Source organism: Cyprinodon tularosa, unplaced genomic scaffold (assembly GCF_016077235.1).
Source record: "Cyprinodon tularosa strain WSP-4 unplaced genomic scaffold, ASM1607723v1 ctg1149, whole genome shotgun sequence".
Taxonomy (NCBI): Eukaryota; Metazoa; Chordata; class Actinopteri; order Cyprinodontiformes; family Cyprinodontidae; genus Cyprinodon; species Cyprinodon tularosa.
The window spans coordinates 65,001-90,503 of NW_024037947.1; the positions used below are offsets into that span (position 1 = coordinate 65,001).

A 25,503-nucleotide genomic window follows, 5' to 3' on the forward strand; every position below is an offset into this window, starting at 1 on the left:
CATCCATCCATCCATCCATCCATCCATCCATCCATCATCCATCCATCCATCCATCCATCCATCCATCCATCATCCATCCATCCATCCATCCATCCATCCATCCATCATCCATCCATCCATCCATCCATCCATCCATCCATCCATTCATCCATCATCCATCCATCCATCCATCCATCCATCATCCATCCATCCATCCATCCATCCATCCATCATCCATCCATCATCCATCCATCCATCCATCCATCCATCCATCCATCATCCATCCATCCATCCATCCATCCATCCATCCATCCATCCATCATCCATCCATCCATCCATCCATCCATCCATCCATCCATTCATCCATCATCCATCCATCCATCCATCCATCCATCCATCCATCCATCCATCCATCATCCATCCATCCATCCATCCATCCATCCATCCATCATCCATCCATCATCCATACGTTTTGCTGCAACATTGCTAAAGAATCAACTTGATGAAGCCCTGAGTCACACACAAACCCAACCCATCCCCCCCCCCACCTCCCCCCCCCCCCCTCAGTAGTTGCGGCCGAAACAAAACCTTTTGTTCCAGAAATTTCCATCTTCTCCCACAACCAGTACACCCAAAGACCAAATCATCTTTGAAGGATCTGGAATGAAAGAGCTGTTTCCTCAAACATCACGGCACTCAGTCCAATCAGCAGAAAGAATGATGCGATGTATCAGGACAGACCCCAACGCCACTTGGCTTTAGAAGTGGAAAGCTGAAAAAGCTCTCTCTGTCATAAAACGGGACAGATGGACCCAGTATTCAAGGTGAGACAGTCATCAGGAATGTTCAAATCTTTTATTAAAATAAAAACACAAACAGACAGAACAGAAGAGTGCTGCTGTGGATCTGCGGCCCACAGCGGCTCCAGAAGGGGGGCGGGGCACTGCCCCATCACTGACTCTAACTGGAGGAAAGAAACACAGGTAAGTGACCAGATGAAGCTAACCCATTACATAGATTACAGGCATGTCTTGAAGACATAAAAACCTGGATGACTCTTAACTTTCTGCTTCTGAATGCAGACAAAACAGAAGTTATAGTCTTTGGACCAGAGTCTCTGAAAAAGAAGCTGATTAGCCAGTCACTTCATCTGGATGGGATTAAACTGATTTCAGATAATAAAGTGAAAAATCTTGGTGTTGTTTTTGATCAGGACCTGTCATTTAAATCCCAGATCAAAGAGGTTTCTAGAATTTCCTTCTTTCATCTGAGGAACATTGCAAAAATTAGAAATATCCTGTCCAGGGGTGATGCTGAGAAACTAGTCCATGCATTTGTTACTTCAAGGCTGGACTATTGTAATTCTTTACTATCAGGAAGTCCACAAACTGTAGTTAAAAGCCTTCAGCTGATCCAAAATGCTGCAGCCAGAGTTCTAATGAAAATTAAAAAGAGAGATCATATCTCTCCTATCCTGGCTTCTCTTCATTGGCTTCCTGTTAAATCCAGAATAGAATTTAAAATCCTCCTTCTCACATATAAAGCCTTAAATGGCCAAGCTCCATCTGATATCAGAGATCTGATTGTTCCTTATGTTCCTAACAGAGCACTTCGCTCTCAATCTGCAGGTTTACTAGTGGTTCCTAGAATTTCTAAAAGTAGAATGGGAGGCAGATCTTTTAGTTCTCAGGCTCCTCTCCTGTGGAACCAACTACCAGTTTTAGTCCGTGAGGCAGACACCCTGTCTACTTTTAAGGCTAGGCTTAAAACTTTCCTTTTTGATAAAGCTTCTAGTTAGAGTGGCTCAGGTTATCCTGATCTATCTCTATAGTTCTGCTGCTATAGGCTTAGACTGCTGGAGGACATAGGGACCCCTTTTTCATCATTCTGCTTCATTCTCTCTCTATTCTCCCACTCTGCAGAATCTGTTAGTTCAATCTCTAACCTTCTGCTCTCTCTGCTTTTCCTCAGAGTAGCTTTGCCTCGTCTGTTCCTGTTTGGCTGTGACGTCATCCTGGAAAGAAATATCAGCTGTGCTGCTTCTATCAACACCCTTGTTTATAGATGTTGGAGATCGGCCTGTTTTCCAGTGTGGTCCTGTTTCTCTGACCGTGACTGAGTGGATGTGCTCTCTTCATCCTCTGGCATGGGAGCTGGCTCGGAGCTCGTCTGCCTGGCTGTGTGTTTCCTGGACGGGGCCGCCTTTTACAGCTGCTTTTTGTATCTCTGCTTCTGTCTCCTTGAACCCCAGTGGGCCTCAGCAGATGGCCGCTCACACTGAGCCTGGTTCTGCTGGAGGTTTCTTCCTGTTAAAAGGGAGTTTTTCCTCTCCACTGTCGCTACAAGCATGCTTAGTGTGGGGGATTGTATTTGAGTCAGTGCAATCAACTGGTTTTCCTTAGATAGAAAACTTTGTATCAATTTGACTGGATGATCTGGTTGAACTGTAAAGTGCCTTGAGATGACATGTGTTGTGAATTTGGCGCTATATAAATAAACTGAATTGAATTGAATTGAATTGAATTGACCACCATCATCTGACAGAAGACGATAATCTCAGTGAGTCAATTACCTGGTTTCACAGTTCATTCCATTTACTGAGAAAGGGGTGCGATCCAGCCAGTGGGCTGACAACCAGATGCTGCGTGCATCACCCAGAGCGTCCCCATTGCTGCGGCCCCAGAGAATTTGCAGGAAGCCGATCCAGGTAAGGGGAAGACAGAGCAGGCAGGAACAGTTCTGGACTCCAGGAAACCTCCGCTCGATCAGTGGTTCCCACCCAAAACTGAATCAGAAGGATCCAGATTTCCTGGAATCCACAGAGCATTCAGGCAGGTTCAGAGTCCAGAGCCGACGGTTTCAGAAACGTGCCCACACAGACATGCACAGATGGAGACAGGCAGGCGCAGATGCAGACAGGCAGGCTCGGATGGAGACAGGCAGGCTCAGTGCTTGAGAGAACACAGACAGGACGTGGAACCAGGATTTCAACAGGACTTTAAACTGGTCTCCTCCTTGGAGCCAGGCTTACGGGAATAAAACTGACCTTCGCGTTCTGAGCCAAAACCCTGAGGGCTCCGTGGAGAAGGACCAGGACACAATCAGAAGACAAGACAGACACAAAAACCATCTCACGGAGAAGGTCCGAATACAAAAGTATGATCTGGCCCTGATAGCTGGAACTGAGCCCCATGTGAGGGAGATGAATGATTAAGGTGAGCTATCAGGGCAGATCATGAAACTCTCTCTTTTCTCTGCGCTCTATTGCCTGACAGGAGAGGCAAATTCCATGCGGGATATTTCCTGGTAGCTATTGAAAATAACTTTCCGTTTTCCTGCCGTTATTAAAAATAGCTTTTTCAGTTTTTCCTGCCGTCAAAATCCACAGACTGCAGTGTATGATCGTGCCGACCCGATCGAGTCTCTGTCTGCAGAATTCCCCTTTTGAGGATCCAGCGTCGTAGTGTCTTTACAGTCGAACCACGGGGGGGCGCCCTCGTCAATAACCGTGAGGTAACTACCTTGGATGAAGCCGATCAGATTCCTCTGCTGTTTGCATCAGACTGATCAAAGATTCTCCTGAGAACTGACCTGGTTTGGAGACGATTTCATGAGGAGCCGACATCCTAAGGTGCTTTCCCTCCTCCCCTCACCTGCTGCTTTCCCTCCTCCTGTCTCCTCCCCTCACCTGCTGCTTTCCCTCCTCCTGTCTCCTCCCCTCACCTGCTGCTTTCCCTCCTCCTGTCTCCTCCCCTCACCTGCTGCTTTCCCTCCTCCTGTCTCCTCCCCTCACCTGCTGCTTTCCCTCCTCCTGTCTCCTCCCCTCACCTGCTGCTTTCCCTCCTCCTGTCTCCTCCCCTCACCTGCTGCTTTCCCTCCTCCTGTCTCCTCCCCTCACCTGCTGCTTTCCCTCCTCCTGTCTCCTCCCCTCACCTGCTGCTTTCCCTCCTCCTGTCTCCTCCCCTCACCTGCTGCTTTCCCTCCTCCTGTCTCCTCCCCTCACCTGCTGCTTTCCCTCCTCCTGTCTCCTCCCCTCACCTGCTGCTTTCCCTCCTCCTGTCTCCTCCCCTCACCTGCTGCTTTCCCTCCTCCTGTCTCCTCCCCTCACCTGCTGCTTTCCCTCCTCCTGTCTCCTCCCCTCACCTGCTGCTTTCCCTCCTCCCTCCTCCCCTCACCTGCTGCTTTCCCTCCTCCCTCCTCCCCTCACCTGCTGCTTTCCCTCCTCCCTCCTCCCCTCACCTGCTGCTTTCCCTCCTCCTGTCTCCTCCCCTCACCTGCTGCTTTCCCTCCTCCTGTCTCCTCCCCTCACCTGCTGCTTTCCCTCCTCCTGTCTCCTCCCCTCACCTGCTGCTTTCCCTCCTCCCTCCTCCCCTCACCTGCTGCTTTCCCTCCTCCTGTCTCCTCCCCTCACCTGCTGCTTTCCCTCCTCCTGTCTCCTCCCCTCACCTGCTGCTTTCCCTCCTCCTGTCTCCTCCCCTCACCTGCTGGTTTCCCTCCTCCCTCCTCCCCTCACCTGCTGGTTTCCCTCCTCCCTCCTCCCCTCACCTGCTGCTTTCCCTCCTCCTGTCTCCTCCCCTCACCTGCTGCTTTCCCTCCTCCTGTCTCCTCCCCTCACCTGCTGCTTTCCCTCCTCCTGTCTCCTCCCCTCACCTGCTGCTTTCCCTCCTCCTGTCTCCTCCCCTCACCTGCTGCTTTCCCTCCTCCCTCCTCCCCTCACCTGCTGCTTTCCCTCCTCCTGTCTCCTCCCCTCACCTGCTGCTTTCCCTCCTCCTGTCTCCTCCCCTCACCTGCTGGTTTCCCTCCTCCCTCCTCCCCTCACCTGCTGGTTTCCCTCCTCCCTCCTCCCCTCACCTGCTGCTTTCCCTCCTCCCTCCTCCCCTCACCTGCTGCTTTCCCTCCTCCTGTCTCCTCCCCTCACCTGCTGCTTTCCCTCCTCCTGTCTCCTCCCCTCACCTGCTGCTTTCCCTCCTCCTGTCTCCTCCCCTCACCTGCTGCTTTCCCTCCTCCTGTCTCCTCCCCTCACCTGCTGGTTTCCCTCCTCCCTCCTCCCCTCACCTGCTGCTTTCCCTCCTCCCTCCTCCCCTCACCTGCTGGTTTCCCTCCTCCCTCCTCCCCTCACCTGCTGCTTTCCCTCCTCCCTCCTCCCCTCACCTGCTGCTTTCCCTCCTCCTGTCTCCTCCCCTCACCTGCTGCTTTCCCTCCTCCTGTCTCCTCCCCTCACCTGCTGCTTTCCCTCCTCCTGTCTCCTCCCCTCACCTGCTGCTTTCCCTCCTCCTGTCTCCTCCCCTCACCTGCTGCTTTCCCTCCTCCTGTCTCCTCCCCACACCTGCTGCTTTCCCTCCTCCCCTCACCTGCTGCTTTCCCTCCTCCTCCCTCCTCCCCTCACCTGCTGGTTTCCCTCCTCCCCTCACCTGGACTGCTAGCCGTCTTACAGTAAAACCTTTCTATCATTCAATCTGATGCTTTAAATAAGGTGCTAAGCTCGGGCAAGGTAGTTAAGTCAGGTTTTTCAAAGCGTTTATTTGAACTTTGGGACTTTTTATATTGATGTTTCATCTGAACTGGTTTATAAAGAGCTCTGACTTCATGGTTTGATTGGCTGTGAAAGAGTTTATGTGTTCTTTTTCATTTTGATTTTCATGTTTTCCCTTTTTCCTGAGGTTAGTGTAGTAGAGTAGCTGAGGGACTGTATACCTTTGAACCGTATGCAACCATATGTTAGGAGTGGCCATATTGTGACTTCATGAATAAAGATAACCCATTGTAGTCCAACCCTTCCCCTTTAGGCCCCATGATCACCACTTGGTAGTTTCCAGCCTGTTTCCTTCCCACTCCAGACCACATGGTAGGGGACCTCCATCCTGCCTTGTTGACTCTGCATCAGAGCACCCTCCCCCCTTTATCTAACTAGTTTAGTTGAATATAGTTTTACTGCTACAATGCTATATTGTTAGTGCATTTGTTAACAGTAACCATTATAAGCTGAATGAAGTTACATCGTTTAAACGGCATTCATCATTGCATTTGTATTTGCTGCTATTTTTGAATTGACATTAATGAATGTATTGACATTGGTTCTCCCTTAAATACCCTTTATAAGCTACCTCAATGGACTATTAGAATCCTCCCTCCCCTCTTTCAACTTATTCATTTAGCCAACCGTGTGTTTTTATTATCTTGTCTCATGTGCTCCTTTTCATAGGAGTTAGATTTCTGCAAACCTGGATTATTCGAATAAAGACATCATTGGTTTAACCTTCAGTCGTTGTGCTTTGTACAGCGAATGGTTGATGACTCAGGCCAGACCCACCCTCCTTTTGATGACATTTGAATAATTAGGGACAAATTGTTCTTTGGTTGATAATTGATAGCTCTGTAATGTACTGGATTCAGATCCAAGATCCAAGCACGACAGGTCAGTGCGAAAAAGCAAGGTGTAAACAGCGCTGGCTTTCGGGCATGCAGCTCTTGACAACGGGCTGGAACGTCCTAGAGGCAGAGGGACAGGTCAGAGCCTGCAGTGGCAGGTTAGAACAGAGGAGTTGATGAGGGACTAACCTCATAACGAGAGGAGCCAGAGTCTAATTTCCTGATAAACACAGAGCATAAAGGGGCAGGAAGGCTCTGGTACTCACAGGCAGGAAAGGGTTCAGTAGCACAGGAGGTCAATCCGGAATCCAGTATCAAGACTCAGACAGGCAGACAAATCCAGACTGGAGGCTGATCAGGACAGAGCTTATATGCAGGTGGCGCCAGGTGAAACCAGTAGAGGTTAATTGCAAGGAAGGTGGAAACTGAAGCGGGGTGTTAATTGAGAACAGAAACAGCTTCAGCGCCAGTATCATCACAGATCCACCCCTTCAAGGGCGGATTCCAGACGCCCTAGGTAGGTCCGGGTGGGCTCTGTGGAAATCTCTAATGTGGGACTTGTCCAGGATGTGATGGGAGGGGACCCACTGGCGTTTCTCCGGGCCATTAACATCCCAATCAATGAGGTACTGGGTGCCCCTGCCCCACTTTCGGGACTTCGGGATTCTTTTGACTGTATAGGCAGGGGAGCCATCAACAAGTCAGGTGGGTGGTAGGGAAGAGGGGGCGGGAGCGAGACTAGAGGTCTTGACAGGCTCTATTCGAGACACATGGGAAGTGGGATGGACCCTCATCGTCTACGAACCGATAAATCAAGGAGCCAGCTTTTTATTTTCCACCTTCAGGGGAAGGTCCCTTGTTGAGAGCCAGACTTTGTCTCCCACCTGGTAATGCGGGGCAGGCATCTGCCGGCAATTGGTAGCCCGGGCCTGGTTCTGGGAAGCGGAGAGAATGGCCTTCCTAGACCTCCTCCAGGCACGCTGGCACCTCAGTGCAGACAGATTGGCAGACGGAACTCTGGACTCCACCTCCTCAATGAAAAACACAGACGGCTGGAACCCGTACACAACGTAGAACGGGGAGAGACCAGTGGAACTGGAGGGAGTGGCATTGATAGCATGCTCCCCCCAGGGTAGGTTAAGAGCCTACTTGGAGGGATCTAACTGGCAGAAGAGGCAGAGCTTGGTCTCCTCCTCCTGGTTGACTCTCTCTGTTTGGCCATCTGTCTGAGGATGGAAAGCAGGTGAGAGGCTAACTTTTATTAGCCTGACGTAGTCCGACTCAATTCTAGTCAGAATATGAGTCTGATGCTGCTCCATAGAGCTGTGATTATGGGGCGTGTTTCGAACGAACCAGGAAAAAAAATGCCTCTGCACTCAATTGGATAGATCTACAACCAATAAGAGCAACGGAGTGCGTGACGTATGTTAAGCGAGGCATAGTTGTTGTCCACAAAAATCAAAGCGTGCAGTTGCACGCCTAGAATAAGAAGATGAGACTTGATCGCGTTTCTCTGTTCCTCTTTTAAAATTAATTTGCTGTCGATATCTTCTAGAACAGACCTAATAGCAGAATCTACTCACCCAAACTCTCCGGCGGCAGCCATTATTGTTGTCACCCATGCGCGCTTTGGTCACGTGGTTGATTACGTTACTCTTGATCATCTGTCCATCATCGTATAAAGCCCGCCCTGACAATTTGATTGGATCGCCTGACAATGGGCGATAATACTCGCACTACTATGGAGCAGAGCCAGACCGAACTTCCCCGAACTCAAACCTTGTGGGCGGGACTAAGTTCGGACTGGCACCCAGGCTAAACTTTTATGCCCAGCATGGCACAAAACTCCTGCCAGTATCAGACCACAAACTGAGGGCCCCTGTCTGACACTATGTCAGACGGTAGGCCATGAAGCTTAAAAACCTCTCCTGTCAGGATTATCCCATCTCGTTAGCCGAGGGAAGCTTAGGTAAAGGAACCAGATGGACCATTTTTGAGAAGCGGTCAACGATGGTGAGGATGACAGTGTGGCCCTGAGAGGGTGATAGACCAGTGACGAAATCCATAGAGAGGCACGCCCAAGGCCGGGAGAGAACAGGAAGGGGATGAAGTAGACCAGAGGGAGGTCGGCGGATGTCTTTAGCCTGGGCACAGAGAGAGCAGGCAGAAACAAAACTCTTCACATCACTGACCAAGATGGGCCACCAAAACTGGGTACATAGCAGTCGGATGGGTTTAGTGATGCCAGGGTGACCATGCAGGTGTGCACTAAGGCAGAAACCCAGAATCTTCCTCCTGAGGGACAAAAAGTCTGTTCTTGGGACAGGCCTCTGAGATGTGTACCTCTCTCAGGGAATCCCTGACCTCCTTTTCTAGATCGAGCCTGGTCACTGCACATCTGACGGAGTCGGGGAGGATAAACTCAGAGGTTTGGTGGTGACTCTCCTCCTCCGACTCGAACATCCTGGAGAGGGCATCAGGCTTGACATTCTTAAACCCGGGCCTATAGGAGAGGGAGAAATTAAAAAGTCCAAAAAACAGAGCCTATCTGGCCTGCCGGGGGTTGAGCCTTCTGGCAGTCTTGAGGTACTCAAGGTTCTTGTGATCCGTCCAAACAAGAAGGGAAGTTTGGCGCCCTCCAGCCAAAAAATTCAAGTCTTTCTAAAAGAATATTATGATCAACTGGATCAAATGCAGCACTGAGATCCAACAGGACGAGCGCAGATACAAGTCAATTATCTGAGGCCATGAGAATATCATTAGTGACTTTCACTTTCACTGCTGTTTCAGTGCTATGATGAGCTCTAAAGCCAGACTGAAACTCTTCAAAAAGTTCATTATGGTGCAAGTGATCGCACACTTGTTTTGCAACTACTTTCTCAAGAATTTTAGATAAGAAAGAAAGATTGGATATAGGTCTATAATTGACCAAGTCATCTGGGTCGAGAGATCTGTTTGCCATCTAAAATGGAGGAGGAGATCAAAGGGAATACCTCCTTAAATAACCTGGTTGGAACTGGATCTAACATCCAAGTTGAAGGCTTAGATGAAGACAATAGTTTTGCTAACTCTGAAAGTTCAACTGGATCAAAGCAGTCTAAACCCGGTTCAGATTCTATGACTACCTCAGACAGGGCCGGTTCTAGCCCTTTGGTTGCCCTAGGCGAGATTGAGTTTTGCGCCCCCCCCCCCCCACCGCCCCCCCCCCCCCCCCACACACACACACACACACACCCCACCCCCCACTGTTCCAGTTCAATTAAATCATTTGAACATAAATACAAATGAGATAAACAAAATTTTCCTCTAAATAAAATATATCAGGTATATTTACCCTGATTTCTGACATTGATTAGTGATTAAAGAAAGGATTAACCCTCTACAAACAAAAGTGCTTTTATGAATACCATTACAAAATTAAAAGTTTGAAGTTGTTGTTTTTTTTTGTTCACATATTCTATGATGTTTTTAACAGAACTGGTATTGCTTCTATTGCTTAACAAGTGAGCATAACAAAAACGTTTCTAGCCTTCAATAAACATGGCTAATGTAATAGGCCACTTCGAAATGACATAAAACTAACTAGAATATATTTTCACAATTGTTGATTAATGTATTGTCTACTGTCACTTTTCATCATGTTTTTAGTGATTAGGAAAATATTTAACAAATAAATAATTGTATTTTAAATTAAATGTAATTTTTAATAAATGTTGGCATCAGTAGTTTAATTATATATAGAGCAATATACAACTGTATTACTCATGTTTCTCGCCAAAAACAAAATTTCCCGTTTTCTTTACGTTACACTTGAACGCATCATGGTAACCTAATTGTCATTTTACTGAGCCAATCTGAACACATCATCACGCAGCACGTCTGAAACTTTATTTACTTTTTAAGCTAACTAGCTTGTATGCTGACGATTACAAGACGGATTTCACAATTAATATTTTTAACTGACCGGACAAGCTACAAAGTCTGTGTGCGCTTACCAGTGGTACTCTGAGTGGATGATGAAGACGGGCCGACTGCGGCAGCAGCTGGAGGAGTCTTTTCCGTTCAGCCATTCTCGAGTCGCGAGCAAAGTTAAGTGCCAGACTTACTTTTAATATCTGTTTGCTTACAATTTCATTCCAAAATATTGGTGTACGTGCTGCAGTGATTGACGTCACGACTTCCGGGTTGGAGAGCGCTTGAAAAGTGATCAGAATCTTCTCCGATTTTCTCTTAAATGTGAAAAAAAAAATAAAAAAACGGTGGTATATTTATTTGTTCATATTGTACTATTTATATATACGTAAGGTTAAGTCAAACTGACGGACGCTTCATAACCGGTTTAATTCGCTTTTTTTTCTAATTCTATGATTAATGGGAAGTAAGCCTAAGGGCGACGCTAGAGGGCGCCCCCCAACACATTTGTCGCCCTAGGCAATTGCCTATCTCGCCTATAGCAATCGCCGGCCCTGACCTCAGATGCTGCCCCCCCACCTCCAGAGACAAACTGATCGCAGATAAAGGAGTGCTATTGATCTTATTTTTTTTAAATCAATCATAAAGAATCCCATAAAATCATTGCTGCTAAGAGCAGGTGGAATGGACGGTTCAACAGAGCTATGGCTGTGGGTGAGTTTGGCAACTATATGAAAAAGAAATCTAGGATTATTCTTATTCTCCTCTATTAATGAGGAGAAGTATGCTGCTCTTGCTTTACAAAGGCTCCTCTTATACAGCAGTAAACCATTTTTCCAGACTAGGAAGGACTCTCGCAGGCCTGTGGAGCGATATTTTCTCTCCAGTTTCCAAGCATTTTGCTTCAAAGTGCGCAGCTCTGCATTAAACCAAGAAGCAAGCTTTCTATTTTTAATGATTTTCATTTTCAAAGGAGCTGCGTTGTCTAAGGCAGTACGCAGAGAACTAGCAATCCCATCAACAAAATAATCAACTTGTGAAAATATCGCTCCACAGGCCTGCGAGAGTCCTTCCTAGTCTGGAAAAATGGTTTACTGCTGTATAAGAGGACCCTTTGTAAAGCAAGAGCAGCATACTTCTCCTCATTAATAGAGGAGAATAAGAATAATCCTAGATTTCTTTTTAATACAGTTGCCAAACTCACCCAGAGCCATAGCTCTGTTGAACCGTCCATTCCACCTGCTCTTAGCAGCAATGACTTTATGGGATTCTTTATAAATAAGATTGATCTTATTAAAAATAAGATCATAAGCACTCCTCTATCCGCGATTGTACCTGAGGTAGTCATGGAATCTGAACTGGGTTTAGACTGCTTTGATCCAGTTGAACTCTCTGAATTAGCAAAATTATTGTCTTCATCTAAGCCTTCAACTTGTATGTTAGATCCAGTTCCAACCAGGTTATTTAAGGAGGTATTCCCTTTGATCTCCTCCTCCATTTTAGATGTGATTAATCTATCTCTGTTACAGGGATATGTACCTAAAGCTTTTAAGGTTGCTGTAATTAAACCTCTGCTTAAGAAACCGTCTCTTGACCCAGATGACTTGGTCAATTATAGACCTATATCCAATCTTCCTTTCTTATCCAAAATTCTTGAGAAAGTAGTTGCCAAACAAGTTTGCGATCACTTCCACCATAATGAACTTTTTGAAGAGTTTCAGTCTGGCTTTAGAGCTCATCATAGCACTGAAACAGCTCTGGTGAAAGTCACTAATGATATTCTCATGGCCTCAGATAATGGACTTGTATCTGTGCTCGTCCTGTTGGATCTTAGTGCTGCATTTGATACAGTTGACCATAATATTCTTTTAGAAAGACTTGAATATTTTGTTGGAATTAAAGGAACAGCACTAGACTGGTTTAAATCTTATCTATCTGATCGAATTCAGTTTGTTCATGTTAATGATAGATCTTCAACACGCTCAAAGGTTACCTGTGGAGTACCACAGGGATCAGTGCTAGGACCAATTCTCTTTACTTTATACATGCTCCCAATTGGTAGAATTATTAGACAGCATGGGATTAATTTCCACTGTTATGCTGATGATACCCAGCTATATCTGTCTATAAATCCAGATGAAGCTAACCCATTACATAGATTACAGGCATGTCTTGAAGACATAAAAACCTGGATGACTCTTAACTTTCTGCTTCTGAATGCAGACAAAACAGAAGTTATAGTCTTTGGACCAGAGTCTCTGAAAAAGAAACTGATTAGCCAGTCACTTCATTTGGATGGGATTAAACTGATTTCAGATAATAAAGTAAAAAATCTTGGTGTTGTTTTTGATCAGGACCTGTCATTTAGGTCCCATATCAAGGAGGTTTCTAGAATTTCCTTCTTTCATCTGAGGAACATTGCAAAAATTAGAAATATCCTGTCCAGGGGTGATGCTGAGAAACTAGTCCATGCATTTGTTACTTCAAGGCTGGACTATTGTAATTCTTTACTATCAGGAAGTCCACAAACTGTAGTTAAAAGCCTTCAGCTGATCCAAAATGCTGCAGCCAGAGTTCTAATGAAAATTAAAAAGAGAGATCATATCTCGCCTATCCTGGCTTCTCTTCATTGGCTTCCTGTTAAATCAAGAATAGAATTTAAAATCCTCCTTCTCACATATAAAGCCTTAAATGGCCAAGCTCCATCTTATATCAGAGATCTGATTGTTCCTTATGTTCCTAACAGAGCACTTCGCTCTCAATCTGCAGGTTTACTAGTGGTTCCTAGAATTTCTAAAAGTAGAATGGGAGGCAGATCTTTTAGTTATCAGGCTCCTCTCCTGTGGAACCAACTACCAGTTTTAGTCCGTGAGGCAGACACCCTGTCTACTTTTAAGGCTAGGCTTAAAACTTTCCTTTTTGATAAAGCTTATAGTTAGAGTGGCTCAGGTTATCCTGAGCTATCTCTATAGTTATGCTGCTATAGGCTTAGACTTTTGGAGGACATAGGGACCCCCATTTCATCATTCTGCTTCATTCTCTCTCTGTTCTCCTATTCTGCAGAATCTGTTAGTTCAATCTCTAACCTTCTGCTCTCTCTGCTTTTCCTCAGAGTAGCTTTGCCTCGTCTGTTCCTGTTTGGCTGTGACGTCATCCTGGAAAGAAACATCAGCTGTGCTGCTTCTATCAACACCCTTGTTTATAGATGTTGGAGATCGGCCTGTTTTCCAGTGTGGTCCTGTTTCTCTGACCGTGACTGAGTGGATGTGCTTTCTTCGTCCTCTGGCATGGGAGCTGCCTTGGAGCTCGTCTGCCTGGCTGTGTGTTTCCTGGACGGGGCCGCCTTTTACAGCTGCTTTTTGTATCTCTGCTTCTGTCTCCTTGAACCCCAGTCGGCCTCGGCAGATGGCCGCTCACACTGAGCCTGGTTCTGCTGGAGGTTTCTTCCTGTTAAAAGGGAGTTTTTCCTCTCCACTGTCGCTACAAGCATGCTTAGTGTGGGGGATTGTATTTGAGTCAATGAGTCAATGCAATCAACTGGTTTTCCTTAGATAGAAAACTTTGTATCAATTTGATCTGGTTGAACTGTAAAGTGCCTTGAGATGACATGTGTTGTGAATTTGGCGCTATATAAATAAACTGAATTGAAAATTGAATTGAAGGGAAATAAATTAAGCTTTAGCACTCTGCAGCACTGCTCAGCGACACAGAGGAGAGAGAAAGTGAAAAATTTATAACTGCACTATCTGATAATGATCTTCACAGGTCTTAACGTTAGCAGGTCCTAGAGTGGGCAGGTTTTGACGTTAGCACGTCTTAACAGTCGCAGGTTTTAGCGTTCGCAAGTCTTAACGATCGCAGGCTTTAACGTCAGCAGGTCCTAATGTAGAAGATTTCAACATTAGGAGATCCTAATGTTAGCAGGTTTTAACGTTAGCAGGTCTTAATGTTAGCAAGTCCTAAGATTAGCAGGTTTTAATGTTAGCAGGTCTTAACATTTGCAGGTCTTAATGTTCACAAGTCTTAGCATAAGCAGGTCCTAACGATAAGATCTGGAAATATTAAGACTTGCGAACGTTAAGACCTGTGAACCTTAAGACCTGCAACGGTCTTAACGTTCACAGGTCTCAATGTTAGCAGGTCCTTAGGTTGGCAGGTTTTAACATTAGCGGGTCTTAACATTCGCGGGTCTTATTGTTTGCAGGTCTTTACGTTCGCAAGTTTCAACGTTAGCAGGTCCTAACATGAGCAGGTCTTACAATTAGCAAGTTTTACAATTAGCAGGTCCTTATGTTAGCAGGTTTCAATGTTAGCGGGTCTTAACTTTAGCCGGTTTCAACGTTATCATGTCCTAATGTTAGCAGGTTTCAATGTTAGCGGGCCTTAGCATTAGCAGGTGTTATGTTAGCAGGTCTAACTTTCACTCCCGATGAGCCGTTTTCAAAACTTCCAAATGTTTTCCAAATATTCTGTTTGGATCAGACGCTTGTCTTTGGCTCCTCCTACTTAACAGCTTGCTCTGATGTCTGGGAATCATTTGACTAACCGCATCGTTACAACCTTTTCACCAGGTCAATTTTAGGACATGACGGGGATGACCCAGCAGAGAATGCAGCACTGTGATTGGCTCTTTAACTGTCAGCCTGTCATCACTGGCAGGAATCACTCAGAGAGATATTTACAGTGTTTCATTCTGCTGTAGGAGGTAAATATTATTACTTTCAGAGGTAGTTTCTGATTGGACGGTTGATCAGTTCAGTCAGACTGATGCTGATGAATCAGAATCTTTCCTGTAAAATATCTGCTTTACATCCTATTCCCTTTCATTTATAACATAAATGACACACACACACACACACACACACACACACACACACACACACACACACACACACACACACACACACACACACACACACACACAGAAGCTTGTTTGGATCTGGGAAACTTACCTCCTCTGGTTTGGATCTGATGGAAGCCACAAACACCGCCATGGCCACCAGGGACACAGTGAGGATCCCGCACCACACCTGGAGCAGCAGGTACTTCTGGGACGAGCGAGACGGAGCCTCCATCCTGTCAGAAAGACATCTGCATCATCTTCAGGCATCTCGTTCAGTCGCTTTGGGCTGGGATGACACCCAGCTCAAAGTTTCCACCTCTGAATGCAAATCAGCATTAATGCGCCATCGTAGGCAGCGATGAGGAGGAGGGAGGAAAGCTCAGAGAACAGGTGGTGTTCCTCACTCACTGGGTCAGGTTCACATTCATTAGATGAAGACATGAGAAGATTGTGAGCCCTGAATTCTATTCGCTTTATTTCTATAGCTCCAATTCCATTATATAATCTCACTCACTTTATAGATCCAGATCAACCAGATCATCCAGTCAGATTGATTCAAAGTTTTCTATCTAAGGAAAACCAGCTGATTGCATCAACTCATTGACTCTTCAGCAATCCCTCACACTAAGCATGCTTGTAGCGACAGGGGAGAGGAAAAACTCCCTTTGAACAGGAAGAAACCTCCAGCAGAACCAGGCTCAGTGTGAGCGGCCATCTGCTGAGGCCCACTGGGGTTCAAGGAGACAGAAGCAGACATAGAAAAAGAAGCATAGATACAAAAGGCAACTGTCAACCAGCTCCACAGGCGGCCCCGTCCAGGAAACACACAGCCAGGCAGACGAGCTCCGAGCCAGCTCCCATGTCAGAGGATGAAGAGAGCACATCCAGTTAGTCACAGTCAGAGAAACAGGACTACACTGGAAAAACACTGAGAAATAATGCAGAGCTACGACCAGATGGTTTAACCTCGTCGAGTTGGACTAGATTTTATCAGATAGATCTAGATAATGTAGAACTTTGTTGTAGAGGTGGAGGTCTCTGCTAAAACATCTCCTCTGAGCTCCCCTCAGTCTGAGGTGAGCTCCAGATTTTGATTAGTCCATTCTAACCCATTAACTCAGCCTTTCCATCGGTTGCTCTGCTGGACGCTGAACCTGCAGCCCAGTCCTGGTTTAGCTCCGCCCATCCATCAGGGCTGCTCTGACTAGGTGACTACAGAGATTCATTTAGGGTCGTTAGAGTAGAAGAGCTGATGAGGAACATTTCAGCCTGATGGCAGACTGAATAGAAGTAACCAGAAGGAAGCCGAAGGGAAACAGGTACAAAGGGGCAACAGAGAGGGACTCAAGAAAGGAGACCAATGTACAAGAAAACACAGAATAACATCAATCAAAGTGGAAATGAAAACTCAAACAGGAGTCCAGGAGGGGAGGACCATAAGAGATGCAGGATGGAGAGAGACTGAGACCTCGGCTGGATGCAGACCGAGGAAGACCTGCTTCACTCGACGGGACACACGCTCACAGCAGGCGTTTATAGAGCAGACTGCCGCAGTGCATCCTGGGTAAATGCACCTGAAACACGGTGAGTGAAGCTGCTCTGCTGGTCTGGGATTTTACCTCAGTGGGAGTTTGTGGCGGCTCTGCTTGGTGTTTTTCTGTGTGCTGAGTCACACTGAAACCCGTCTGAAATGCCACTGACCTGCAGAGCTACTCAGGTGGTTTTCACTTGGACTCCAAAGCTTTCACACGTGTTTCTATCAGATGTGGGAATTTTCCTGCCACCAAACCAGTCCTTCCAGTCCATAGCTTTAAGAGGAGCAGCAGGCTCACTTGGTTTACCTTCGGATACAGGTTCAGCTCATGAACTCCTTACTTCTGTCTTTGGTTCGGGATGTTTTTCCGGCTTTAGGTCAAAGTTCAGTGTTTCTGTCTCAGACCCTTCCAGCTCCTCCACCTTTAAAGCTCTGAACAGCAGCAGGCAGGAGAAGATGAGTGCGTCTCCATGATAGTCTACGTTAGGAGAAGATGAATGAAGAGTGGATCTGCTCTGCTCCTCAGGTCCTGGAGGAGCAGCCTGCTCCTCTTTATGGATGTTTTATGAAAAGCACATCTGCAGCAGAACAGTTTTAACTTCTGATGAAATTTTTCAATCCTGCTCATCTTTCACTGCAAAGCAAAACCTCTTCATTTTGGTTGAGCACAATAAAAGGTTTTAAATGTTTTTAAGCACATGTTTGGTTTTTGCTGATCAAAGGCACTTCCTGTTTCTCTGGAACTGAACAGGATGTGGCACAGAGGCTCCTTTCTCTGAGGACAGACTGTCTGTCCAATGAGCTGATTGGACAGGAGGAAGATTCCAGTAATCGAGGCAGAAGACGTTACTCAGCCCGATGTGTCCTCCTTTCTAGAAGCTCTGGATCTAACTAAAGACCCTGGGCTGTGACTGACGCAGCTTTTCAATCCCAGACAGTCCAGGAGGATCTGCTGTCAGAAAAAGATTCACATTTGGAAAACGATCCTTTTCTCACTGTCAGACTGTCTAATGCTGAGGAGCTCTTCCTCCAGAGGGCCTGGGGTCGGAGTGTGACATCACCAACTAGAAGCTGTTAAAAGCTGCTGGTAAAATGAAAATGGATTAACACTGAATGACGTTTTAAAAAGAGAACTGACCTTCCTGTTTCTCTTTTACCCCATCAGAGATGAGCAGGTTAGAATATCCTGCTGTAAAGGATTGAAGCCGTTCTTTCTGAAGCTGCTCAGAAGTCAAATAATGGCTGCTCCTTCCTGCCCCTATGAAACCCTAAATCTGTGTAGAGAAACGACACAGCTAAGCTGTCCATCTCAGCCATCCGCCTGCAGCCGTCTGCCTGCAGCCGTCCGCCTGCAGCTGTTTGCCTGCAGCTGTTTGCCTGCAGCTGTTTGCCTGCAGTCGTCTGCCTGCAGCCGTCTGCCTGCAGCCGTCTGCCTGCAGCCGTCTGCCTGCAGCCGTTTGCCTGCAGCCGTTTGCCTGCAGCTGTTTGCCTGCAGCTGTTTGCCTGCAGCTGTTTGCCTGCAGCTGTCTGCCTGCAGCTGTTTGCCTGCAGCTGTTTGCCTGCAGCTGTTTGCCTGCAGCTGTTTGCCTGCAGCCGTTTGCCTGCAGCTGTTTGCCTGCAGCTGTTTGCCTGCAGCCGTTTGCCTGCAGCCGTTTGCCTGCAGCTGTTTGCCTGCAGCTGTTTGCCTGCAGCTGTTTGCCTGCAGCTGTTTGCCTGCAGCTGTTTGCCTGCAGCCGTCTGCCTGCAGCTGTTTGCCTGCAGCCGTCAACCTGCAGCTGTTTGCCTGCAGCTGTTTGCCTGCAGCTGTTTGCCTGCAGCCGTCTGCCTGCAACTGTTTGCCTGCAGCTGTTTGCCTGCAGCTGTTTGCCTGCAACTGTTTGCCTGCAGCTGTTTGCCTGCAACTGTTTGCCTGCAGCTGTTTGCCTGCAGCTGTTTGCCTGCAGCCGTCAACCTGCAGCTGTTTGCCTGCAGCTGGTTGCCTGCAGCTGTTTGCCTGCAGCTGTTTGCCTGCAGCCGTCTGCCTGCAGCTGTTTGCCTGCAGCTGTTTGCCTGCAGCTGTTTGCCTGCAACTGTTTGCCTGCAGCTGTTTGCCTGCAACTGTTTGCCTGCAGCTGTTTGCCTGCAGCTGTTTGCCTGCAGCTGTTTGCCTGCAGCTGTTTGCCTGCAGCCGTCTGCCTGCAACTGTTTGCCTGCAGCTGTTTGCCTGCAGCTGTTTGCCTGCAACTGTTTGCCTGCAGCTGTTTGCCTGCAACTGTCTGCCTGCAGCTGTTTGCCTGCAGCTGTTTGCCTGCAGCCGTCAACCTGCAGCTGTTTGCCTGCAGCTGGTTGCCTGCAGCTGTTTGCCTGCAGCTGTTTGCCTGCAGCTGTTTGCCTGCAGCTGTTTGCCTGCAGCTGTTTGCCTGCAGCCGTCTGCCTGCAACTGTTTGCCTGCAGCTGTTTGCCTGCAGCCGTCAACCTGCAGCTGTTTGCCTGCAGCTGTTTGCCTGCAGCTGTTTGCCTGCAACTGTTTGCCTGCAGCTGGTTGCCTGCAGCTGTTTGCCTGCAACTGTTTGCCTGCAGCTGGTTGCCTGCAACTGTTTGCCTGCAGCTGTTTGCCTGCAGCCGTCAACCTGCAGCTGTTTGCCTGCAGCTGTTTGCCTGCAGCTGTTTGCCTGCAACTGTTTGCCTGCAGCTGTTTGCCTGCAACTGTTTGCCTGCAGCTGGTTGCCTGCAGCTGTTTGCCTGCAACTGTTTGCCTGCAGCTGGTTGCCTGCAACTGTTTGCCTGCAGCTGTTTGCCTGCAGCCGTCAACCTGCAGCTGTTTGCCTGCAGCTGTTTGCCTGCAGCTGTTTGCCTGCAGCTGTTTGCCTGCAACTGTTTGCCTGCAACTGTTTGCCTGCAGCTGGTTGCCTGCAACTGTTTGCCTGCAGCTGTTTGCCTGCAGCCGTCAACCTGCAGCTGTTTGCCTGCAGCTGTTTGCCTGCAGCTGTTTGCCTGCAGCTGTTTGCCTGCAGCTGGTTGCCTGCAGCTGTTTGCCTGCAACTGTTTGCCTGCAGCTGGTTGCCTGCAACTGTTTGCCTGCAGCTGTTTGCCTGCAGCCGTCAACCTGCAGCTGTTTGCCTGCAGCTGTTTGCCTGCAGCTGTTTGCCTGCAGCTGTTTGCCTGCAACTGTTTGCCTGCAACTGTTTGCCTGCAGCTGGTTGCCTGCAACTGTTTGCCTGCAGCTGTTTGCCTGCAGCCGTCAACCTGCAGCTGTTTGCCTGCAGCTGTTTGCCTGCAACTGTTTGCCTGCAGCTGGTTGCCTGCAACTGTTTGCCTGCAGCTGTTTGCCTGCAGCCGTCAACCTGCAGCTGTTTGCCTGCAGCTGTTTGCCTGCAGCTGTTTGCCTGCAGCTGTTTGCCTGCAGCTGTTTGCCTGCAACTGTTTGCCTGCAGCCGTCAACCTGCAGCTGTTTGCCTGCAGCTGTTTGCCTGCAACTGTTTGCCTGCAGCTGGTTGCCTGCAACTGTTTGCCTGCAGCTGTTTGCCTGCAGCCGTCAACCTGCAGCTGTCTAGAGCCGTCTATCTAGAGCCGTCCACCTAGAGCCGTCCACCTACAGCCGTCCACCTAGAGCCGTCCACCTAGAGCCGTCCACCTACAGCCGTCCACCTAGAGCCGTCCACCTAGAGCCGTCCACCTACAGCCGTCCACCTAGAGCCGTCCACCTACAGCCGTCCACCTAGAGCCGTCCACCTAGAGCCGTCCACCTACAGCCGTCCACCTAGAGCCGTCCACCTAGAGCCGTCCACCTACAGCTGTCCACCTACAGCCGTCTATCTAGAGCCGTCTATCTAGAGCCGTCCACCTAGAGCCGTCCACCTACAGCCGTCCACCTAGAGCCGTCCACCTAGAGCCGTCCACCTACAGCCGTCCACCTAGAGCCGTCCACCTAGAGCCGTCAACCTAGAGCCGTCCACCTACAGCCGTCCACCTACAGCCGTCCACCTAGAGCCGTCCACCTACAGCCGTCCACCTAGAGCCGTCCACCTAGAGCCGTCCACCTACAGCCGTCCACCTAGAGCCGTCCACCTAGAGCCGTCCACCTACAGCCGTCCACCTAGAGCCGTCTGCTTTGAGCCGTCCGCTTGCAGCCATCCACCTAGAGACATCCAACTGCAGCCGTCCACCAAGAACCATCAGGTGTCCACCTGCAGCTGTCTGCCTAGAACCGTCCGCCTAGAGCCGTCCACCTAGAGCCGTCCACCTAGAGCCGTCCACCTACAGCCGTCCACCTAGAGCCGTCCACCTAGAGCCGTCAACCTAGAGCCGTCCACCTACAGCCGTCCACCTACAGCCGTCCACCTAGAGCCGTCCACCTAGAGCCGTCCACCTAGAGCCGTCCACCTACAGCCGTCCACCTAGAGCCGTCCACCTAGAGCCGTCCACCTACAGCCGTCCACCTAGAGCCGTCCACCTAGAGCCGTCCACCTACAGCCGTCCACCTAGAGCCGTCCACCTAGAGCCGTCCACCTAGAGCCGTCCACCTACAGCCGGCCGCCTGCAGCTGTTTTCCTTCAGTTGTTTGCCTACAGCCGTCCACCTACAGTCGTCCACCTACAGTCGTCCACCTACAGCCGTCTGCTTAGAGCCGTCTGCTTAGAGCCGTCCACCTACAGCCGTCTGCTTTGAGCCGTCCGCTTGCAGCCGTCCACCTAGAGCCGTCTGCTTAGAGCCGTCTGCTTAGAGCCGTCCACCTACAGCCGTCTGCTTTGAGCCGTCCGCTTGCAGCCATCCACCTAGAGACGTCCAACTGCAGCCGTCCACCAAGAACCATCAGGTGTCCACCTGCAGCTGTCTGCCTAGAACCGTCCGCCTAGAGCAGTTGGTCTGCCTGAAGGTTTCACTTTAAATAAGCAGTTAGTCATTTCTGGACGCTTACAGCGACCAGCGCATACGTGCTTCATCAGTATTCTCAAAACATCTCAAAGAGCCGCCGCTCACAATCAAACGCATCAATCCATCACCCGACCAGCAGCTCAGACCGCTTCAAACAAACAGCTACATGAATTATTCTGAGAAAGAGTTCAGGGAAACCCATCAGACCTGGTTCAGCCCAGAGAGCGGCTCCATCCTGATCTCCAGGTGAGTAAAGGCAGAGAAATCCCAGCAACGTCGGACTCACCTGCTGTGTGCTGCAAGCTCGGAGTCCGGACTCATCTGTCTCCTCTCTCTCAGGTTTTTCCCTTTTACGCTGAGCTGAGCTGGAGTGGAGATGGAAGGGTTTTTCTCTTGTTGTTGTTGCACAGAGAGTTGTGGTTTGAGCAGAACGAGTGGGGGGTGGCTGTGGTGGAGGTGGCTCCCCTCGTGGCAGTGAAACTCAGAAGCACCTTTGGTTGGACACGTTTATGCAGTTTGTGAAACCAGAAAGCCTCTTCCAGCTGAAAGTGTGAAGCTCCCTTCTTCTAAATAAAGAAGCAAAGACTGAGCAGTGGAATGAAAGGGGGGATGTAGGGAGGAAGACGGGCCGGAGGTTGTGGCGTGCAGAAAGAAAGAAGCTCGGCGGTGGGTGGCTTTCAGATTTCCCACGTTTATAGGTCACCGTGCAACAAACAAACATGAGTGGGAATTTCTGTATGATGCTGAGCATCTGTTGGTTGATTCATTGTGAGATATGCTGCCGCAGGTTGGAGGCTCCTCACACATCTGAACATCCCCTTCTGAGGCTCAATGGGTCGGGGGTGAACATGGAGGAGCTGAAGCCGCCGACGGAGCAAATTCAAGATCAGCAGCTGAACTTTGGAGGAAAGTTACATCCCCACCTCACAGCCGCTCTGGGTCTAAAGAGGCCTTAGAACGTTCCAGTGCTGATAATCATGATCTCAGGCTGGGAGGGTCTGCAGGTTCAGCTGGAAGATTTGAAATGTTCACTGATCCATTTTCTGTGCTCTGATCTGCTATGGATGCTCTAAATGCTTCCCTTAATGATCCTGGATATAGTTCTTCACTGTAAAGCAGCCCAGAGAGCAGAGAGACGACCGTCCCCCTTATTGTCTCACCTTTCCTGTCCCTATTGGACCTGCAGCCTCATCTAAAGCTTCCTCAGTGCATCAATCTGATGACATCACATGAAGCTAAAACACAGTGGTCATCGTTTTTTAAAAACAAGTTGTATTTCCTCTTTTTACTCAGATTCAAACCTTTTTCTTCCACTAAACAAATTAGCAGTGATCTTCTTGTTCCTCTTCAGACGACATCGATCCAAACATCTCAAAGCAGAACTAAAAACATTTCATTTACATTTTGGTCAAACCAAGAACTAGAACTCCTGTCTTCACTCCTCATTTAGAGATTGATGTCAGTTTGTTGGTGAAACAATAAACCAGCTTTGATTTTAGCATTATTTAGCAGATCCAACAATCATATAAACCATTTGGTGTTTTAATGATTATCACTATATTGTAGTTTTACAGGAGGGATCCATGGAAACCAGGACTTTAGTTGACATGTTTACACCACAGCGTACCTCAGAAAGGCTGCCACCGTTTCTCTCTGAATGCTAATTAGCCATTAGCTTCTGTGTTTACCATGCAGCTCATTCAGTGCAGACGTGCGATCCTTCTAGAACCTTTTTCCTTTAGAACTTTATTTCTGTAGAACCGTCATGATCGCAGCCCTGATAGCTGACATAATTACTGCCTTCATTCACCTGCTGTTCCCTCCTCGCTCTCTAATGATCACTGATCTCACCTGCTCTCTCTGCTATGTATACGGTTCAGCCCAGCTATCAGGGCCAGATCATTATTCTTTGATCATTTGTGTTTTCTCTGTTTATTCATGTATTCTTAGTTTATTGGCGTTCTGTTTTTGTCTCAGTTATTCATGTTTTGTTGCATTAGTCTAAGTTAAGTCCCTGGTTCATGTTTCCGTCCCCAGAGGCCAGGGGTTTTAGAGGGTTTACTGTTTGTCTTTTCTCCGCAGAGACCTCATGGTTTGGGTTCAGAAGGTGGGGAGGTCAGTTTTAATTCCCGTAGGTCTGGCTCCAAGGTGGAGACCAGTTAAAGTTCTGCAGCTCTCCTGGTACCATGTCTTGTTTATGTTCCTCTCTTCCACTGAGCCTGCCTGTCTCCATCTGAGTGTGTCTGCCTGAGCTCACTGCTGGTCTGAACCTGCCTGAACCCTCTGAGGATTCCTGGAACCCTGGATCTGTCTAATCCTGTTCAGATCGAAAGCCCTCTGAACTGTTTCTCTGACCCGGATCAGTGTCCTGCTTTCTCACTGAGGTTGCTGCATCGGGGACACTTTGGACGGCTCTGCTCTTTATCTCGTTTGGCGTTCCAGCGGCTGATCCTGCTTCCTGGGAGAGGATGGATTGACCTGTTAAACCAGGTAAGTCAAATCAGGCGGATAATAATCTCCTGTTAGATGATCCTGGTCAGTTACCTCTATCTCTCCCTCCAGACCGTCAGTGATTGGACGGTGCCCCGTCCTCCTGCAGTCTGGGTCCCATTCCATTGCATCATTTTTCTGACATTAAACATTTTGAAACTTCTCACTCTCTGACTCACCTTGAATGCTGGGTCCATCTGTCCTAGTTTATGACAAGAACTTCATCCCTCTAGAACTTTATTCATTTAGAGCTTTATCACTTTAGAACTTTATCCTTCTAGAACTTTATCCATCTAGGGCTTTATCGCTCTAGAACTTTATCTCTTTAGAACTTTATCGCTGTAGAATTTTATCACTTTAGAACTTTATCCTTTAGAACTTTATCGCTCTAGAGCTTTATCCCTCTAGAGCTTTATCACTTTAGAAGTTTATCCCTCCAGAACTTTATCCTTTAGAACTTTATCACTTTAGAACTTTATCGCTCTAGAGCTTTATCACTTTAGAAATTTATCACTTTAGAACTTTATCCTTTAGAACTTTATCGCTCTAGAGCTTTATCAATTTAGAAATTTATCACTTTAGAACTTTATCCTTTAGAACTTTATCGCTCTAGAACTTTATCCTTTAGAATTTTATCCATCTAGAGCTTCATCCCTTTCGAACCAAATCACTTTAGAACTTTATCCTTTAGAACTTTATCGCTCTAGAACTTTATCCCTCTAGAGCTTTATCACTTTAGAAGTTTATCCCTCCAGAACTTTATCCTTTAGAACTTTATCACTTTAGAACTTTATCGCTCTAGAGCTTTATCACTTTAGAAGTTTATCCCTCCAGAACTTTATCCTTTAGAACTTTATCACTTTAGAACTTTATCGCTCTAGAGCTTTATCACTTTAGAAATGTATCACTTTAGAACTTTATCCTTTAGAACTTTATCGCTCTAGAGCTTTATCACTTTAGAAATTTATCACTTTAGAACTTTATCCTTTAGAACTTTATCGCTCTAGAACTTTATCCTTTAGAACTTTATCCTTTAGAATTTTATCACTTTAGAACTTTATCGCTCTAGAGCTTTATCACTTTAGAAATTTATCACTTTAGAACTTTATCCTTTAGAACTTTATCGCTCTAGAGCTTTATCCCTCTAGAGCTTTATCACTTTAGAAGTTTATCCCTCCAGAACTTTATCCTTTAGAACTTTATCACTTTAGAACTTTATCGCTCTAGAGCTTTATCACTTTAGAAATTTATCACTTTAGAACTTTATCCTTTAGAACTTTATCGCTCTAGAGCTTTATCAATTTAGAAATTTATCACTTTAGAACTTTATCCTTTAGAACTTTATCGCTCTAGAACTTTATCCTTTAGAACTTTATCGCTCTAGAACTTTATCTCTTTAGAACTTTATCGCTGTAGAATTTTATCACTTTAGAACTTTATCCTTTAGAACTTTATCGCTCTAGAGCTTTATCCCTCTAGAGCTTTATCACTTTAGAAGTTTATCCCTCCAGAACTTTATCCT

General features: G+C 47.5%; 1 protein-coding gene across 1 annotated transcript in view; it reads right to left on the reverse strand.

The window, feature by feature from the left end:
* The window catches only part of LOC119796581, a 31,438-nt gene extending 9,576 nt beyond the window's left edge, over nt 1–21,862 (reverse strand). Inside the window, exons 1-2 of the mRNA XM_038305205.1 lie at nt 21,778–21,862; nt 15,213–15,336 (exon numbers count right to left, since the gene is read on the reverse strand). Of these exons, the coding sequence (XP_038161133.1) occupies nt 15,213–15,336; nt 21,778–21,812 (159 nt within the window). The 5' untranslated portion in view covers nt 21,813–21,862. The remainder of the gene's footprint in view (nt 1–15,212; nt 15,337–21,777) is intronic.
* Between the last annotated feature and the right edge of the window lie 3,641 nt (nt 21,863–25,503).